The 19,725-nt window shown below is 44.7% G+C and overlaps 1 protein-coding gene across 1 annotated transcript in view; it reads right to left on the bottom strand.

The window, feature by feature from the left end:
- FAT4 (FAT atypical cadherin 4) overlaps nt 1–14,807 on the bottom strand; it is a 145,188-nt gene extending 130,381 nt beyond the window's left edge. The window contains exon 1 of the mRNA XM_010197115.2: nt 9,516–14,807. Within this exon, the coding sequence (XP_010195417.2) occupies nt 9,516–14,807 (5,292 nt within the window). The remainder of the gene's footprint in view (nt 1–9,515) is intronic.
- Between the last annotated feature and the right edge of the window lie 4,918 nt (nt 14,808–19,725).

Here is a 19,725-nt window from a genome sequence, read left to right as displayed (position 1 = left end):
CTTAAAGTTGGTAGTAGTGCTTTTTCTATCTTCACGTATAGTGGCATGAACTTGCAGTTTTTTTCTCTCCCCAGTTGCTTCACGATGCTAGACATCAAATCCTCATTTTCATATATAATTGCTATGTTGCATTTAATTCAGCACTATCTAGTGTTGGATGCTATTTAAGTTAATTTGGTCCACATAGGATATAAATTCTGAACATAGTTTGAAAAGACTACAGATTTGTGTAGATAAAACATCATACACATAGAGTCTTAGAAACAATTAGTCTTATCCTGGATTGTATTTCAAAGAATGTTGCAGCTACCACAAATAAAACTTTCACCCCAAAACACAGAGGATTGGATATGAAGTTCTTGCTTAAAATCCCAAATTAATATTTTACTTATATTTTGACCAAAAAAAAACCAAACCACATCTTGAAAAGGGCATTAAAATTTCATATACTTGCAACATAATCTTTAAAGAAAAAACTTAAAGTATTTTATGACTAAAACTAACACTCACTAGCACAACTCACTGGGTGAGAAATTGTCTTTTGGTCATTTTTTGTTTCATGGTAGCTGTTAAACTTACACCAGCAGCCATATCAGAGGAGAGCTACAAGTCAGCCCTGAGCAGCTCCATATCTGATGTCTGGCAGAAAGCCTCTGGCAGGATTGCAGACCCCACTCGCAAAGGCAGGATATGCACGAGTGCCACAGCACTGTCCTGGTCGAGGAGAGAGGACAGGAATGAATCGTGAAGCTGTGATGGAGATCTCCAAAAGCTGTCCTACTGCAGCTCATAAATCCATTCTTTGTTCCCATCAGCGATGGTGACCATAATACTCTGTACTAATAAGCTTCTCCATAAAAGATAGATCCAACTAAGGGCTTGGAAGTGAGTCAAAAGTGTCTTGTACAACACAAAGCTCATTCGTTTTACCAGGTTGCTCATACAGAATTAAATAAGTAGCAGACAAACACAGGGTATGGCTGGCTGGGCATATGGCTTCATACAGCTCTGGCACAAAACTCCAGCTCCCAAGGGAGGCAGGAGCACTGAACCTCTTGCCATGCTGAAGCAGTAGGCAGCAGAAGCCCAGAAGACACTTACTAATGCCAAGCCGTTGAAACAGCACCTTTTGCATTTTCTTATGCCCCTATTTTTTATTTTTTTTTAAACAAACTCAAACCCTTCAAAGTTCAATTTACTGAGGACATACTGCAGCACAACACAGGCAGGCACATACCACATCAAACACAACCCACAATGATTTCACTCTGAACCTACAGCACCCATATTGTACCACAGCTACTATGGAAAAAACCAAGCACATCCTCTTTATTTCCCTTCTGAATGTCCTAAAAACTAACAGAGAGAGTCACACTGCCATGCCTCCCTTGCCCATCATGCACTCTGGGGCAAAGTCCTGATTGGGAGCAGTCCAGATAGTTACCCACTTGAGAACTGAAAATGGTACCAGGCAGATCTTGCAGAGAAAACTAGTGTTGCTTGACCCAGTTTTGTTGCTTTCCAAGCACATCCACTTGAATGGCTGAAGAGAGAATTATTTTGACACATGCATGGATGTGCACATTTAAAAGAGCACAGCTAGACACAAGACTGGAAAATGCAGCTATATGAAATTTTGTGTTTACAATTTTGTGTTAATGTTGATGATACTTCACATACCAGCCATAAGGCACATCTCAAAGCTATTCCCACTTATTTCACTTAAAGATCCATCAGAAAAATCCCTTCTTCATGTTTCAGCTCCATTAAGAGGATCCAGTCCAACTTGATGGGGCTCTTTGAGGTTATTGTCCCTCACGTGGTCACTGCAGAGAACCTAAACTTGGCCAGGGGATACTACTTCCAGACCACAGAGCAGAGAGAGGCGGAAGGTGATGCACTGTGACAAGATGCTCTTCTCCAAAAGAAGGAACCCAAAAAGCTCCTTCCATCTGTCTGAGCCTCAGAGGCTGTGGAATGTTGCCACCCTGTGTATGCATTTCTGCCTATCTGTAGAGCTGGATGTCTGCCTTAAATATAGTAGAGTCAATTAGACACTAATTGACGATCATTATGTCGATACAAGCAACAGCCATTTAAGAGTGAGGATAAGTGAAGGCAGCAGAATATGAAATGCTAAGGCAAATGCTTGTTTTCATGACTTTTTGCATAGCTGTTGGCACATAAATTACCACTTCATAATAGGCTCTTGAAAATTCTTTTGCATTAACTCATGTAACTATATGTATTTTTACAGTGCAATCATTGCTATCAGTTTCCATCTGTTCTACTGTCCTCTTGGTATGTTATTGCTCTGAGGATGTAAACAGATGACTACAAAAACAATCCTGGGTGACAGTCTAGGCTAGGGGTCTAATTAAGAATAAGATTTATTGAAATAGAGAGAAACATCATAGTAAAACAAAGACACAGTTTCTCTAACATATCTGGTATTATTCTTGGCCAAGTGAAGTTAAGGCTATAAATTTACTGAAACAAATCAGTCTGGTACTGATGTACCATTCTGATCTGGCATCATTTTCCTTGACTACGAGAACATGTTAGGAAAACTCTTTGTTTTACTTCAATTTTAGTCACTGTAAATTTTTTTTCTAAGTAGAAATCAAGAGTTTTAGGGCTTGTCTACACACAGGTTTTGCACAGACACAATTGAATAGGTAAGAAACCAAACTGACTTAACAGTAATGCTATTCCCTAGTCTAGACACAGTTAAAACAACCTGTATCAGTACAACTATGTCATGCTAAGAGGTTACTTTGATATAAATTAAACAGCACCTTGTCATGGAGGGATGGGAAGTGGTGGTTCAACAGAACCCAGCCTCCAAAGAGACTCTGAAGAGACCATGGAAACATCTGGAGCCTACTCTGTCAGTCAAAAAGGTACAAGCAGCCTCTAATGAGATGCAGTCTCAAGGTTTATGATATGCTCATAAATGATGGCTAAAAAAAAGCCAATAGCAAAGATTTTGGGATCCAATGACAACGTAGTCTCACCCCAGTAAAGCCAGTGGTTACAGCTGGAGACACCAAGAGGGCAAACAGACTTTAGTGATGAGTTTCTCCAGTTCTCCTAAATGAACAGCCACTGATTGTTTCACCTAACACCAACACGTGGAAAGAAACTTGCACTCCAGCAGCTCAGTGGAGTTGTATCATTTTACATGGAAAAAGACTAATTTATTAACACTGATAGAACTCAAGAATCATTTAGAGATTTGGGTGAAGAATTTAACACTTAACAAAAATAAGCACATGAAAATTTTGTTCTGCTTTTGGGCTATTTTTTCTAGCGTTTATATTAGAGACACGTGAAAAATAATATTTTCTATAATAAGGAATGTTGTTTTTAATGTCTAGTGATTTTTAACATAAAAATTACAAAGTGACCTCACATGCAAAAATGCCTGGAGGCTGCTAAAATAGCAAAGAACTGAGAAATTCTAGATATTAAGAAAACGTAGGAAGGCAGAATCATTAAAGAAATCAGAGAGGATGAAAAGGAGGACAACTTTGGATCAAAACCCAGAAACTGGTATGGAATAGTTTTCAACATAAGGCACATTCATCCCCCACTCTAGTTCAAGAACAGCTTAGAGATCCCTTTTCGGATCAGTTCAAATGCCAGCAATAACTTAAAGAATTACACATTTCTCAGAATCGACAATATCAGTACTAGAAAGACAAAAAAACATGGCTTTGGAGCTGGGATAAGGAAGCAGATTTTTATTGTTTATTCAAATGTTTTGTAAGCAGTTTCCTTTGTCAAGCTCCAGTTAATGTGCCATATATCATTAAAGAATAAAATTATTTATAAATAGTATGAATACAAGGAGTACTCCATTGTTCTTATACTAGTAAATACGAGACATGCTACATAAGACTTCTCTGAAGCAAGGTTCAGATCCTCTTACTAAATGTAAAATCCTCTGCCATTAGCCAGCTTGGTTAGAAAAGTAACACCTGCAATATTTTGCTCCATCAATCTATCCCTTTCCCTCTTTAACCAGTGTTAGCAGGGAATTGAACTAGATGACTTCTAGAGGTTCTTTCCAACCCATACCATTCTGTGATCCCAGAAGTGGTACCCAGCCCAAACAGCACAAATGATGCATTGTGCTCCTATGGATCCAGACAGCCTTGCCTGCAAAATATTCTGTCATTCCTGCATAGCAGCATCTTCCCTTTCTTATTCCAGGTTTCAGAGTTCTGCACTAGATATGTGCAACAGAGGAGATGTTTTTTAGTACCTCTACCTCACTCTGAGATCCAGCAAAGATCCCATGCTCCTTGCTGGACACAGAGCTAGCTAAAGCACAGGATCTAGCCTGGGTTGTCCCAGGGTTCCTATTATTACTGCCAGACAAGAAACCTAAGAGTACAACACATGACCACTCAAAATTTCATAGAATCATAGAATGCTGGGGTTGGAAGCAACCTTTAGAGATCATCTAGTCCAATTCCCCTGCAGGAGTAGGTCCACCTAGATCAGGTTGCACAGGAATGTGTCTAGGGGGGTCATGAAGACCTCCAAGGAAGGAGACTCCACACCCTCCCTGGGCAGCCTGTGCCAGGGCTCCCTCACCCTCACAGTGAAATAGTTTTTTCTTATGTTTAAGTGGAACTTTTGTGTTCCAGCTTGATCCCACTAACCTTTGTCCTTTTGCTAGATACAATAGAAAAAAAAGTGATGTCTCAGCCTCCTGACACCCATCATTTATATACTTGTAAATATTAATGAGATCTCCCCACCGTCTCTTCTTCTCTAGACTAAACAGCCCCAGTTCCCATAGCCTTTCATCATTAAGGAAGAATGTTCCAGTCTCCTGATCATCTTGGTGGCCCTGCACTGTACTCTCTCCAGAAGTTCCCTGTCCCTCTTGAGCTGGGGAGCCCAGAACTGGATACAGGACTCCAGATGAGGCCTCACCAGGGCAGAGTAGAGGGGGAGAAGAACCTCCCTCAACTTGCTGGCTACACTCTTCTTGATGCATCCCAGGATGCCATTGGCCTTCTTGGCCACAAGAGCACATTGCTGGCTCATGGCTAGTTTATTGTCAACAAGCACTACCAAGTCTCTCTCTGCAGAGCTTCTCTCCAACAGATTGACCCCCAGCCTCTACTGGTGCATGGGGTTGTTCCTCCCAAAGTGCAAGACTCTGCACTTGTCCTTGTTGAAGCTCTCATGAGGTTCCTTTCTGCCCACCTCTCAAGCCACTGAATGGCAGCACAGCCTTCTGGGGAATCAGCCAGTCCTCCTAGTTTGATATCATCAGCGAACTTGCTGAGGGTACACTCTGTCCCCTCATCCAGGTCGTTGATGAAGATGTTGAACAAGACTGGTCTCAGAACCAATCTCTGTGGAACTCCACTGGCCACAGGCCTCCAACTTGATGAGCATACAAAATATCCCACAGCAGACAATCATTGTTTTAGGAAACAGGATTGAATAAAGTCACAAGTGACACCAATATGCATTAGTCACTCTAAAATAAATTTAAAATCACAATGATGAAACCCTCAGCCTTTCCTGAGAGGTTAGAAGAGAATTTATGTTGGAGAACAAAGAGAAAGGAGCTAAGCAATTGCTGAATTTGTTTCTTTCAGCAGAAAGACATAAAAAGGAGTAAAGTGACAAACAGAAGGGCTCCTTTGAGGGCACCTACTTTTTTTTTTCTTGTCCAAGAAGGAATGTGCAACACATAATGACTAATATAAGAGGGGAAAAACTAAGACAGGTCACAGAACATTTTCACACAACATCAGATCATCTGGTTTGTCACTGTAAATTTCATAGAAATTTTAAAAAAATTAAAAGGTTTCAAAATTAACAACAACTATCCAAAATTACACTACTTAGCTGTAAAACACAATGGAACAAGCACCTGGGTTTTCTTAGCAAGTCTCAAAGTATTTGGTTCATTTAGCTCGTTACTTTCTGCCACACCCCCCACTTTCCTCTCTGTATAGTAATAACAAGCATAGAAACATACACAAATAGGAGACAGTGCTAAAAAAAATAATAATCCACAAACTAAATAAATGGCTCTGTTTTCTAAATGCCTTACTGAAAATATACTGCAACCCTTCAGTTTCAAGGCATGTCAGCAGCTTAGAGTTGGGAAGAGAATTCACCACAGCCCTACCATTGCACAGCTCTTCCCTTAGCCTCTGTCTTCAGAAAGGGCTAGCATACAATCCTGGCAGCCCTGCCATTGGCAGAACTCTAGTTGGAGCCTGGAGGGAAAACCCCAGGGATGGATGAGAAAGACTGGAAAGAGACTTTTCAGTTAGAGTACTGGGTGAATCTTTTCAATACAGTTGATATTATTAAAAAAAGAGTTTAGTGACAGAATTAGAGGAGGAAAAAAAATTTCACCATTTCCCAAGGACAAGGATTGATTCACTTCTACAGTAAGTGTTTTTACACAAGTCTGCTCTTCTTTTATACTGCCTGCTGGCTAGACAAAGCCTAGTCACTGTTTCAAAGCTGTAAATATCTGTTTTACACCAGGTATCTGCCATGCCAGCCCAATCCCAAAGTCTACATTAGACAAAAGATCTATTAACTTTCTTGGTACTGCTGCCCTTTTCATCAATTTCAGCCAACAAGTTTAACACTGAGTGGCTCCAAGTGCTCAGTGGTTCACTTGATATGCCACAGCACAATTAAGATGATCTCTTGCATCAGGGCAGAAGGCAGTGAAGAATGGAAGTTGTTAAGCATATCCTGTTACTGTTATTCTCTTTTCTTTAACCATATTCAGCAACAAACCCCAACATACTCTTCATAGAAGAAGGAAGAAAGCAAATACACAATCCCTTTCCTCACCAAACAAACAAAACCAACAAACCCAAACACATAACAAACAAAACTTCCAGAAAGCTGCCAGGTATAGTCGTGCGAGACCTATTAGGTTTTGTCTGTACATCTCTATCAATGCTTTACAACTTACTTCAATGGGGAATGTAAAATCAATCAGTCTTCATCTTGCCATGGCTACAGAAAAAAAGTTGAAGGCATTATGGGCAAATGAACATTTAAGTTTTGTGGCTTTAGCTGCTTCTACTGGTTCATAAACATTCAATGTCTCTCGTCAATGTTCTGGTTGTACTACCACTCAAGCCACCACCTAAAAAACCAAGACTAGAATAAAACACTAAACCCTCTGAATTACACATTTGACACACAAAGGCTTTAGCACAAGAATGCTTTAAGGTGAGCTTGCAAAGACAAGAGTAAATCTTCACGTCCTTGGGGTACTAGCTAGATTTTTATTGAAAAATGGCAGCAAACTCTTACGACAAAAGTGTGTGCACTGCATTCATCAAACCAAAACAAAACAAAAAAAAGTTGCTATCCAAAAGCACTATAAAAACTGTTCCAATACTTATTCAGCATCCAATGACAGTTAGCTTGTACAAAGAATGTCACTGTAGCAGTTCTTGTTCAAGTGTGGGGCAGCAAAAGCCATACCAGAGTAATTCAGTCAGTTAGGAGAAAGACTGCATATGGTAATGTTTTTTAAAGTTTATACCTGATTATAGTTTATATTTCTAAAGAAGCAGAGTAAGCTAATTACATTTGGGAAAAGCAGCATTTCAGAAGCTTTAAAGATACAACTAGTAATACAAAATACCAGGTCTTAACTATTGCTTTCAATGTGCTTCACAGAATGAAACATTTGCTTTTGATTTCAGGAGTGGTTTGTACTCTACAATGTAATTTTTAAGATGTTTCAATAGTTGTTCTCTTCAGAGCTCAACAAATATTTATATTAAATTCTTTTACAATGTCTAAGACTTGCAACCACAGAGTCTCCTATGAGTCCTTCTCCAGTCAAGAAACTCTTAGGTCATGTGATCCAAATCATGAACATCATGATCCAAACACCCACTGGCAGAAGCTTAAGCCCTCACAATAACTGTCAAGATAAAAAAAGATGTAATAATACAAAAATAAAAAAGATAAAAGTTTGATCTTTACTAATTACTAGAAGACATACAAAGACAGATACAACAGGAAATTTCTCATTAAAATAGAATAAATTATTTAAACTAGGGACACTACTAAACCAGGTCATTTTGCAATATTCTACTGCTCATCAAAACATGATAATCAACAGCACGTAACACACACAGTAAGACAAGCTCTCTCATATGTGCTAAGAAATCCTTGAGTTTGATCAGTGCTCAGACTCCCTGCCTGTGATTTGATCATCAGTCATAGCACATACAGGAAAGTGAGGTTCCATAACTATACAGGTCATACTTAAAACTACTGTAAAATCAACAAAAAAAAAAAAAGAAAAAGTGTCTGTGAAGAGAAAAAGCTACAGCTGCCATGGAAGAATTAGAAATACCACATCTGCTAAAATAGAACAAAACAAAACAACAAACTACCACAGTATCCTTGGTGGCTCAAAACTTAAGACACAATTCCCAAGAGGAAGAATAGCTGGGAGTAACCCCCAGGATGCAGAGGACTGTGCAATATTGAAGTGATGTGTTCAGCTGGGGAGGGAAAAGGTGGAACCACTGCACACTACCAGCATCCTCTGCTGGATGACCCACTCAGCGGTGCCAGCCCCAGCTTCACGGAACTACACATTGGCTCACAGTGAAGTGCAGAAGGCAGCTCCAGAAGACAGTACAACTGAAAACAAACATAAGGCTCCCTTTCACACCAGGCTTCTCAGTATACTCACAGAAGACAGCAAGACTGGTGTAAGGGATCAGCTCTGTGATTCAGCTACCAGGCAGAGCAAAGATTTGTATTTTGCAGATGAGGTGTCAAACCTGTTTTCTCCCTTTTGCTCCTCAAGCTAGTCATGCAGAGAACAGACCTTTCAGTCAAAGCAAATGGCTTTGTGATAAGGAAAGTTGCCAGCTAAAATGTTACACTTTTACCATTGATCACATTCAAGAACAGAAACAAGGCCACTTTCATACTCAGAGTAAAGAAGTAACCTAAACTGGATGTGCACAAGGAGACCTATCTGAGGGACTTAACCAGGCAGGGATGACCAAGCACATCCAAGACTTAAGACACTAGATGAGTTGTTCAGAGAGTAATGCTCTAGTAGCCCATTCTCAAACACACATAGACATTATTGACTATAGTGAAAGATGGTCAGTTATAATTCACACAGAAATAGAAAGACTTAATTAATGATTGCTGACATGAGAAGGTACACAAAATTCCAAAACACCCATGATTAAAGCTTTTAGTATCTAAAATATTTAGTACTTAAAATTTGACTGACATTGTGCCTACAGTAGCCAAATTTAAGCACTACACCTGAGGCCCTCTCAAATTTTTAGAGACGACTTGGAGGAAAAACAGTTTGAGGTATACTCATTTTCACCTTTAACTAACAAATCAGCAGTCTTAGCTGCTGTGCATTACCATTTGTAAAACAGCTAAGAAAAAAACAGGCAAAATGAGTCATTTAGAAAGCAAACAGGTAAATAATTACTGAATAAAAGCTTTACCTCAGCTCGTTGTGTGCGGGGCAAAACAGATGACTTTTCAATGGCATAGACATCCACCAAGTAGAGACGTGCTCCTTGCTCCCTGTCCAAGATGGCAGCAGTCTGGATGACACCAGTATGGCGACCGATGGTGAAGAGACGCCCAAGACTCTTATCTTCACATCGGACGGACACGATGTAATATTCCACCTGAGCTTCAGAGCCCCGCGGACTGGCCGCTTCGATAGATATCACATTGGTCCCAATAGGCTCACCTTCTTTTAAGATGGTTATGTATTTTGGCTGAGTGAAAACAGGCCCGTCAACCCCTTGCAAAATGATAGTCATCTCAGTGGTAGATTTTCTCCTTTCAGGGCCAAGATCTGTGGCAGAAACTATGAGGTTGTACATGAGCTGAGAAGGCACCAAGGCTGATGCTACCCTTAAATCGCCACTATAGCGATCCACAATGAAGGTTTCAGTATCTCCATTGACTATTTCATATTCCACTTCTCCATTGGCACCCTCGTCAGGATCTGCAGCAATAATTGTCATTAGGATCGATCCAATCACAACTGAAGGGTCAGCTGCCAGAGCATTTTGCGATATGAACACGGGAACGTTGTCATTTTGATCCGTCACCAACACAGTCACGTTCTTCAAAGCAAACCGTCTGGACTCCACGGGAACAGCCTGATCAGTGGCTTTGACTGTTAACTCAAAGAGATTAGCAAACTCGCGATCTATTTCAGCATTGGTAAATATTGTCCCTCTTACTTCATCTATACGGAAATGATTACCCCTTGGCATCTGTTGAATGATGGCATATGTTAGCTGCCCGTTAATATCCGCATCTGGATCATGAGCAGTCACAGAAATGACAGAGCTACCAACAGGAATGTTCTCAACAATAGACTTAAAGATGTCCCCCGGAGGAAAATTAGGAGGGTTGTCATTAAAATCCCTGACGTGTATTACTACTGACATTGTAGATGACCGTGGTGGCCTTCCTTGGTCTTTTGCTGTTATATTTAGCTTATACAGAGACTGTGTCTCAAAGTCCAGTTTCTTTGCAAGAAAAATACTACCAGTGTTGGGACTGATGCTAAAGGTCCCATGATTGTTTGTTCCTGTAATGCTATAGTGGAGGTCAGCATTGTCACCTGAATCGGAATCAGTGGCAGTGACAGATGACACAAGTTCACCAACTCTCATATTTTCCAAGACATCTACTAACAAGGTTGATTTAGGAAAGGAAGGGCTGTTGTCGTTTTCATCCAATACATCAATGCTCAACACACAAGTTGAACTTAGGGAAACCACTCCGGAGTCTACTGCTTGGATAACAAGAGAATATGATGCAGTAGCTTCATGATCTAGTTTGCCTACTAAAGTCACTTGGCCTGTGCTGCTATCTATTGCAAACTGTTTTTCTTCATTTCCCTTGATTACAGAGTAGTGAATCAAGCCATTAACTCCTTCATCAACATCTGAGGCAGAAACTCTCAGAACCTGTGTCATATTTGCTGCCAATTCTGATATAGTAGCTTGGTAGAGATCTTTCAGAAATTTGGGGGCATTATCATTGATGTCTTTCACGTAAATTTGTACTGTTGCCTGGTCCTTTAGAGGCTTTGGCAACCCCTGATCTGTTGCTATTACCGTAAGACTAAATACTGCAGCTCCCCTTTGCCTCATAAGAGCTTCTCTGTCAAACTGATGAGTGCTTCTTATTTCCCCAGTTACTGTGTTCAACTCAAAATCCGGCTGCAAATGCTCAAATGAATACCTGACTTCACCATTTGCCCCAAAGTCTTTATCTACAGCTTTTATTTTACCTACATATGACCCACCTCTCTGCTCCTCTTCAAAATAAAACACATAGTTTGTACTGTTGAAGAGGGGTCTATTGTCATTTACATCCTCTAGAATTACAGTAACATTTACAGTAGCATTGAGTGGTTCTACTGCTCTATCAGATGCAATTACCAGTAAAATATATCTTTCTTGGAGTTCACGGTCCAGTTCACTCTTTATATACAGTTGACCATCAGGGAATATGCCAAAGGCATCCCCAGTATTTCCTTCAATTATAGAATAAGCTATTTCACCATTCACTCCCGAGTCTTTGTCAGAAGCCTGCACCTTAAAGAACCTGGAATTCACAGGCTCTGACTCCAAAATAGTAATTTCATAGGAAAGCTGGTCAAACACAGGTGGATTATCATTTACATCGTGGACAGAGACAGTCAAAATAAAGTTAGAGGACAGCTGTGGCACCCCCATATCTGAGGCCAGGATTTCAACCTGGTAAGACCCAGCATTAATGTCAAGTGGCCCTGTTAAGCTTATGGCACCTGTTTGTTCATTGATTGAAAACAAGCCCTTTGGGTTTTGCTTCAGGCTGTAAAGAACCACACCATTAACACCTTCATCAGGATCAAGAGCTTTAGCCTGGAATATGGTATGCCCAGCTTTCCAGTTTTCAACCACATTTACACTTTCCACGGCGTGAATAAAGTGTGGGGAATTATCATTTAAATCTTTGACAGTTATATTGACCATAGCATCTCCTGTTATCGCCCCACCACTAGCAACCACCTTTAGCTGGTAAAATGCTTGCTCCTCCCTGTCAATAATACTGGCTGTAGTAATCTGCCCTGTTGCTCTGTTGATGGCGAACACGCCCCTTTGGTCACCCATTGTAATAAGGTAACTGATGTTGGTGTTGAGGTCCATAGTGGAAGCAAACACAGTACCTACATTGTAACCTAAGGCCACATTTTCAAAGACAACAAAACTGTACATGCTCTGGCTGAAAACAGGTGGATTGTCCTGAGTGTCCAAGACAGTGATGGTGACAATGGCTTGGTTCTGGGACTGAAGATAGCCACCATCAGTGGCTATGATCTGCAACTGGTAAGCAGTTTTTTCCTCCCTGTCCAGGGCTATTTTGGTTGTGATGACACCTGTCTGGCCATGTACCTGAAACCTGGAAGAGTCTCCAGCTGAGATGCTGTACTTGACTGTCCCATTGGGTCCTAGATCAGGGTCTGTGGCAGACACTGTGGTGACATAGGTTCCAGCTGGCTCATTCTCTTGGATATGGGCAAAATACTGAACAGGGTAAAACACGGGGCTATTGTCATTCACATCCAGGAGACTCACATTAACCCGGGCTACTGAAGAAAGGGGAGGTGAGCCTAAATCAGTGGCCAGGACCTGCAGGGAGAAGTGAGACTGCTCCTCCCGGTCCAGCTGAGAGATGGTGCTGAGTTTGCCCGACACAGGATCCAAGCGAAAGATCCTTCGAGGACTCACCGCGGAGGGACTAACCCCTGCCAGTGCTGGCTCAGCTTCCTGCAGGGAGAAGCGGATGGTCCCATTGTCCCCCAGGTCCCCATCTGTAGCACTCAGGACAAGCAGCTCAGTTCCTGATGGGGAGTTTTCAGCTAGGGACACTTGGTAGCCTTCAGGTTGACTGAAGCAAGGTTTGTTGTCATTGACATCCAGAATGGTCACCACCAGCTGGGCATAGGAGAACTTGGGCTGCACACCCTGGTCACGGGCACTGATGTTAAGCACCACTTGAGAAGCAGTCTCCCTGTCCAGCCCACTGGAAATGGATGTGCCTGCAGCATGCTCACCGGTGCTACCCTCAGGGCCAGCTGTAGTGACCAGCCCGCTGTGCTCGCTGATGCGAAACCAGCCAAGCTCATTGCCTGAGACAATGCTGTATTTGAGGTTGGCATTGAGGCCCGAGTCACGGTCCGTGGCACTCAGGCCTCGCACGTAGCTGCCCAGGGGCACCTCCTCACTGATGTTCACCCTGTAAACCAACTGCCCAAAAACAGGAGGGTGGTCGTTAATGTCATTCACAAAGATCACCAGGCTAGCTACTGACGAGCGGCTGACAGGAGCTGCCATCACCCCATCAGGGGACAGTGCAGAAGTAGGGGAGCCTGGGGGTGGTGGCAGGGCGCCGTAGTTATCTGCCACCGCCACAGTAAGGTTATAGGCTGGTATTCGCTCCCGGTCCAACGCAGCTGCTACCTTTATAAGGCTGAGGTTGGGTACCTTACTGCTGTGCACTTCAAAGTGCCTCTGTTCGTTTCCTGCAAGGATTGACACAGAAATGTTCCCATTGGCCGCAGGGGAGTCAGCATCACTCACCGTCAGCAGGGCGACCACCGTGCCAGGTGCTGCATTCTCATCCACAGAGGCAAAGCGAGAGGTGGCTGGGAAATAGCGAAACTTCACCCGAGGCTCATTGTCATTGACATCGAGCAGCCTGATGAGGGCCTCAGCCCGGCCACTCAGTGCCGGCACCCCTCGGTCCATGGCCTGCACCGTCAGCGAGTACTGCTGTCGCATCTCATAGTCCAAGTGCTCACGGATGCGGATCACACCACTCTCAGGGTCTACCTCAAATGGGAGGCTGCCAGCCCCCTCCACTCCACCACCACCCCCATCACCTCCTTCCAGGCGGTAGCGGATGTCAGCATTGGTGCCTTCATCAGCATCAGCCGCAGCCACCTGGAGAACACTGGCCCCAACAGGTGCATCCTCAGGCACCCGTGCCTGGTAAACAGTCTGGCTGAAGATTGGTGGGTTGTCATTGATGTCCTGGACGGTGACGTTGACCTGAAGGTACCCTCGTCGACGAGGCTCACCCTTGTCCTCCACTTGCACCAAGAGCTGGTAGGCGGGGGTGGCCTCCCGGTCCAGCCCACCTCGGGAAACCAGGTGCAAGAAAGCTCCTTCACCACTGGGGTTGAGGGTGATGTTGAGCCGGAAACGGCCCTCCTCATTGCCCGCCACAATGCGATAGGAGCTGTGGTCAACACCATTAGTGCCGCTGTCAGCATCGGTGGCCGTGTCCAGGATAAGCTGGCGCCCGCTGCCCGTGTCTTCCTTGAAAGTCACCACGATGGAGGGGTCCGGGAAGACAGGCGCATTGTCATTGAGGTCGAGCACCAGGACCCGCACCTCGCTGGGGTAGGTGGGCTGGCTGGAGAGCACCACCAGGTCCACCACATCGCTGGCCAGGCTCTCGCGGTCGATGGTGGCGCGAGTGTGTAGAGCACCCGAGGTGGCGTTGATGGAGAACAGGGCGTGATGCTCGCTCAGGCGGTAGGTGAAGCCGGGGCGGGTGGCGATGGTGCCCACCCAGGTGCCGGGCGGCTGCTCCTCCAGCACCTGGAAGACCTGCCGGGGCTCTGCGGCGGCGCCCAGCGGCGGCGGCGGCAGCAGCGGCAGGAGCAGCAGCAGCGACAGCGGGGCCCTGCGGACGGCGGACGGGGGACGGCCCATGGCGCCCCGGGGGGCAGCGCCCTGAGGCTGGACCCCGGCGCCGCTGCGTTCAGCGGGGCCCCTTAGGGGTCTGCCTCCCTCCCCACCCCGCAGCCGCCCGGGACGCTCCTGCTGGTCTTCCCTCTCTTCTCACCCACGGAGGCTCCGCTCGCCCTGTCCCGCCACGGACGAGTGCAGACCGTCCGGCGCGCCGCGCTCACGGGCCGCTCTCCTCAGGCTGCCGCCACCGCTGCCTCTGCTCCTCCCGCCGCCGCTCCGGGGCTGGGGGGCGGCCGGAGGCTCCGCGCCGCATCGCCGCTCAGGCAGCCGCCGCCTCTACCGCCGAGACCCCCCGCTCTCCACTACTCCTCAGCGGCCGCCGTCCCGCCACCATTCCTGGACGCTCCTCGGCGACGCGGGGCAACCAGCAGGTTTGTAATCCACGGCCACAGCGCTCGCCGCCGCCCGACCCCAACTTTGCCCGGCGCTCATGGATCCCTTCCTTCTTGACGCCCGGGGCCGGCCCCCCCCCCGGCCTCCCATTGGCCGTTCCGCCCCCCGCCGTCCCGCCCCCTGCCCCGCCCCTCCCGCCGGGGGCCCCACCGCTCCGCGCACCTGGGGGAGCCGGGCACCGAGGGACAGGCTGGGGACCGGGGTGGGGGGGCTGCTCGTCCCACCGCCCCGGGAGGGTAGTGTAGCCCCCCGCCCAAAGACGTTCGCTTTTGCGTGAAGTGGGAAAGGAGTCGGGACGATGGGGACACCCCTCCTACCGACTCGACCACCGCGGGGTCGGGGCTGGGCCGGAGCGGCGGCTCGCCTGTCCCGCACACCAAGGGACGTGACTTTTGAAGGACCTTAAGGGCTACGCGACTGCCGGGCCGTGTTACCGTGGGACAACGCTCCGCCGTGCACAGAGAAACTTCGGAAGGGATGCAGCGGGAGCTGCAGCGCGGTGCCGGTACCGAGCGCCGTCCCCCGCCGCTAGCCGCGTCGCGCTCCGTGCGCGGGCCGGCAGCGCCCTCTGCTGCCCTGCCGCTGCCACCGCGCGGCCCGGCAACCATGGCTGGGGGCTCCTCGCTGCCCGGGCGCGAAGGGCGGCGGGGGCGGGAAGGTGAAACGTCACCTGGGTGCAGGAGCATCACACGGAAACTGCAGGAGGTCTCTGCGCGGCCCACAGCCCCCACCTTTCTTTAGGCTGTAAATGACCCAGAAGGCCCTCGGCCTGTCTACTGATGAGCACTGACAAGTGAGGGACATTCCCAAATTCAGGGGTGCCAGCAGAAGCAAAAGTCTAATTCTGAATTTGTTAACTTTAAGTGTAAATGTAAACACGGTGCTTGACCAACCTGTAGGCAGCAGTTAACCTGGACAAGGTAGATCAGGGTAGCCATGTAATAAATCGGCAAATACATAGTTCAGCAGCCCATCCTTGTGAGGTCGTTGAGGAACCTGGCAGCGAATTTTCCAACATGGAAAAATAAGAAAAGAGAAAAGTTAGGTGAAAAGAAGTGGGGAGAAGATGTGACTAATGTGAAGTTCAAAAAAGTGTGAGGCAAGTTCTCAAATGCAGTTGTTCCCCTCTCTTCCCCTGGATATGGTCAAATAAATATTAGCAGGAGGTTTAATTGTAATTGATCAGTAAGGAAGAAGAAGGTGATTCCTGTCCCTGGCTGGGATTGTTGGATGCTTCAGGCTGTTAACTCCAGCTACTCTATTTCCTTCAGGTGATGGAGGTTCATGCCCATGTCAGTCCCGTTGGGCACTGCAGCCAGCTCGGAGGGCTGATGTGGCTGGGAAGCCTAGTTCTCAACACTCCTCTTCCCTGTACAGCCATCCCAAGCCAAACATTCTTATCCCGAGGACCTTTCACCTTGGACACAGCTGTCCTCAGCCACTGTTTAGTTTTGCAGTTTTCAGTGTCTGCTGCTGACCTAGAGAAGGACTTTCCTGCCTGAAAGCACTCTGCTCTTTCTAGATGCCCTAGTTGGTTCAGCAGGAGATGGCAATTTTACCTACAAACTATTATTAGTGGAAACATCTCCCCTCTTGTAAGGAGATAGACAGTAAATGGATGTGACAACTAAGATGGGATCATGGATCCTGTCTGCCTGCCTGAATCCCATAACGCTGTTAAGCTCTGAGCCAGTTCTTTGATATTTAACTCCATCTACAGGCGTACATCAATCTTGCCGGCAGTGAGCAATTCACTGGATGTCCTTGAAAGGCAGTGCTGTGTATCTAGTGGCTTCTTTATTTGTGTTTAAAAAAATGCCTGCAGTTTAGATGAAATGTTTAGAATCAGCAGAAAACAACAGTAATACTGTATTCACAAAGAAAACAGATTATATGGGTGAGAGAGGAGGGATTGCCAACATGAGTTAACATCAGCTGTAGCTAGAGTAACTCTTCAAGGATCACCGTGGCTTAATCGGTAAAGGTTTTTCTCACTACATGGGATTTTTCACATCTGCCAGGTAAATTTCATCTCCAAGTTGAAAATACAGCACTGAGAAACACGGTGGGCATTCCAGCACCTCCTGGAAGGAGGTCAGTCCATTCACTAAAGAATAGGTCAGAATGAATTATTAACCAAGTATTTTACCTGTAGAACAGACATACTCTTGTTCCAATGTTCAAGCTGTTCTGTGCCCACAGTTTGCACTTTCCTCTGGGATCTTCACTCAAATGTCTGAATTAAAAATGCTACTCCAAAAGCTTACGCATTCAAGTATACAAAAACTCCTCATCAGGCTTTTAAATGATGTACATCTGAGGTGAGCAAATTGCATAAAATTCTGGAAAAGAGAATACCTATAAAACAGGAGACTGTCTAGACAATAAGTTTTAAAGCACCATGTTTATGCTATTTTAGACATTCACAAATAATGCTTGTCAATATCAAATACCAGAATTAGGATACATACCCCTTGCGTTACATTAACACAAAATGATACATTTCAAAATTTTGCAACATGTAGGATAAGTGTTGTGTCAGTTTACAGACCCTGTAATTTAATGTTTGGAATTACATTGCTGATCTGACATGGTGACTGTAAATATCAACAAGCTTTTGAGAAAGAGAATTTGCTTAAGCCTTCTGTACCCGTAGATGTACAGCTAGCCTAGATGTACTTCTAGATATGAGCCACCCCCAAAAGAAAAAAAAAACCCTTTAAATTCCTGATGTGTTTCAGTATATCAAAATTCCATTTCACAGGATTCAGAAAGTGATTTTTTTAATAAAAATGTTTAAATAAAATGATATCAAGTTTTCCAGACAGTTTTCAGTTACCAAAGCAAATTTGGGGTGAAAGATTTTTATAACATTCTCATTGCAACTGTACCATATTTTTAACGTGAGCATCTATTTCAAATGTATCCAGAGTTAGAAGACAATTTAAGAACAACGATTTTACTTTATTTTTTAATTTTTTTTTTTTTAAAAAAAGGTAGTTAAGAAAAAAAACAACCAATCCATTGAAACTGATCAGCTATAGCAGATATAAACTGACACAAACCTCCCTGTGCTGTCACTGGTACTGTCAGCAAGACATGTTTCAACTGACTTAATGGAACAGTATGATAAATCCCTTGGGATTCTTTCTCTTCTCTGTCACTGCCCCTAGTTTTCCTTCCTGAAAGATTTATGTGAAAATTTGTGACTGTCACAAACACTACATTATTTCTGCATATCAGTGGTTAAAAGGCAGGCCAGAAGAAAATAAAAAGGCAATAAGGAAAACTCATTTGCCAGCCACAGGATCATGTCTGGCAGCTACCCTGAGCCCAGGTCTTGCTGAGCAGCTCCAATGAGAGCAGTGCTGGCTGTAGTGAGGACTCCACATCTCACCTTGAGAAGCAGGGGTGGGAAGCAAGAGAGAAATTGTCAATCACCCCAAGCAGATTTTATCCCTGTTATTCAGACTAAAACTAAAACCTGTAATTTTGTTTGCAGAGGAGAGCTGCTAAAGAACTAAAGCTTGTGGAAATCGTGCCCATCTCTGGTGGAAGTGGTACTCAAGTTGCTTCAAAAAGCTAAAATTCTGAGCACTTTGAGGGGTTTTTGGGGCTTTTTTTGCTTAAAATGAAGGTAATAGAGAGACGAAAAAATAAGAGAGGTCTTCAAATTCAGGAAAACCCCCCAGATTCTTCCCTGACGCCCTATGGAAATTTTATAAGTAGATCCCTTTCCTCTTTGCCATTCTTAGAGTCTATGAGTAAACCACGACAGAGAGTCATCCTAAGCCAACTTCATATTGCACTAGCCTAAGTCCTGAGTAGCTCTGCTCATGTCAATGGAGTTACTCTGGTTGTACATCAGCATAAATGTGCCTAGAGTTTTGATTTTTTTTTAAATCAACCCAAATAAATTTAGACACAGTTAAGGCTGTGCGAGGAAGTGTTCCACCACTCATAACATGTAAGAATAGAAATAAAGTGAAGAAAATGTCATTTTGCACTTTTCGTCTTGCCTACAGCTTTCTTGATAGCACAACCCAACACTTCATCAGGCTTTCACTCTCAGATAGAGAAAAAGCAATCTCATCCCAACACTGTCCAGCTCACACTCCACTGCAAAGTCTTAATAGCAACCTCATAGCATCCAGCATCAACAGATCAACACATTTAGCTGTGACATTTGGAGTGTTTCCAACACTATTTTTGCCTAAAGAGGCTAATGCTGCTGCTGCTGACATGTTATGCTGGAAGGCACAGAAAGTGGGGAAGCAAGTAGAGAACTGATGAATGAAATTAAAACAGTTCTAGGGAAGAATGTTTTCTTCCTGTGTAAGCTAAATGAAAATTTGATATGTACTTACTATCTCACACAGCCCTAAGAAGTCCCGGGCTTAAAATCAGATATTATATCAGGCAGAGGATTTATTCATCAGCCAGAATAGGAACTGGTTATGAGTTCAGCAAATCTGACAGGTAGTTT

Source organism: Colius striatus, chromosome 3 (genome assembly GCF_028858725.1).
Source record: "Colius striatus isolate bColStr4 chromosome 3, bColStr4.1.hap1, whole genome shotgun sequence".
Taxonomy (NCBI): Eukaryota; Metazoa; Chordata; class Aves; order Coliiformes; family Coliidae; genus Colius; species Colius striatus.
Note: the sequence above shows the minus strand (reverse complement) of the source record. Positions and strands in the feature narration are given on the sequence as shown.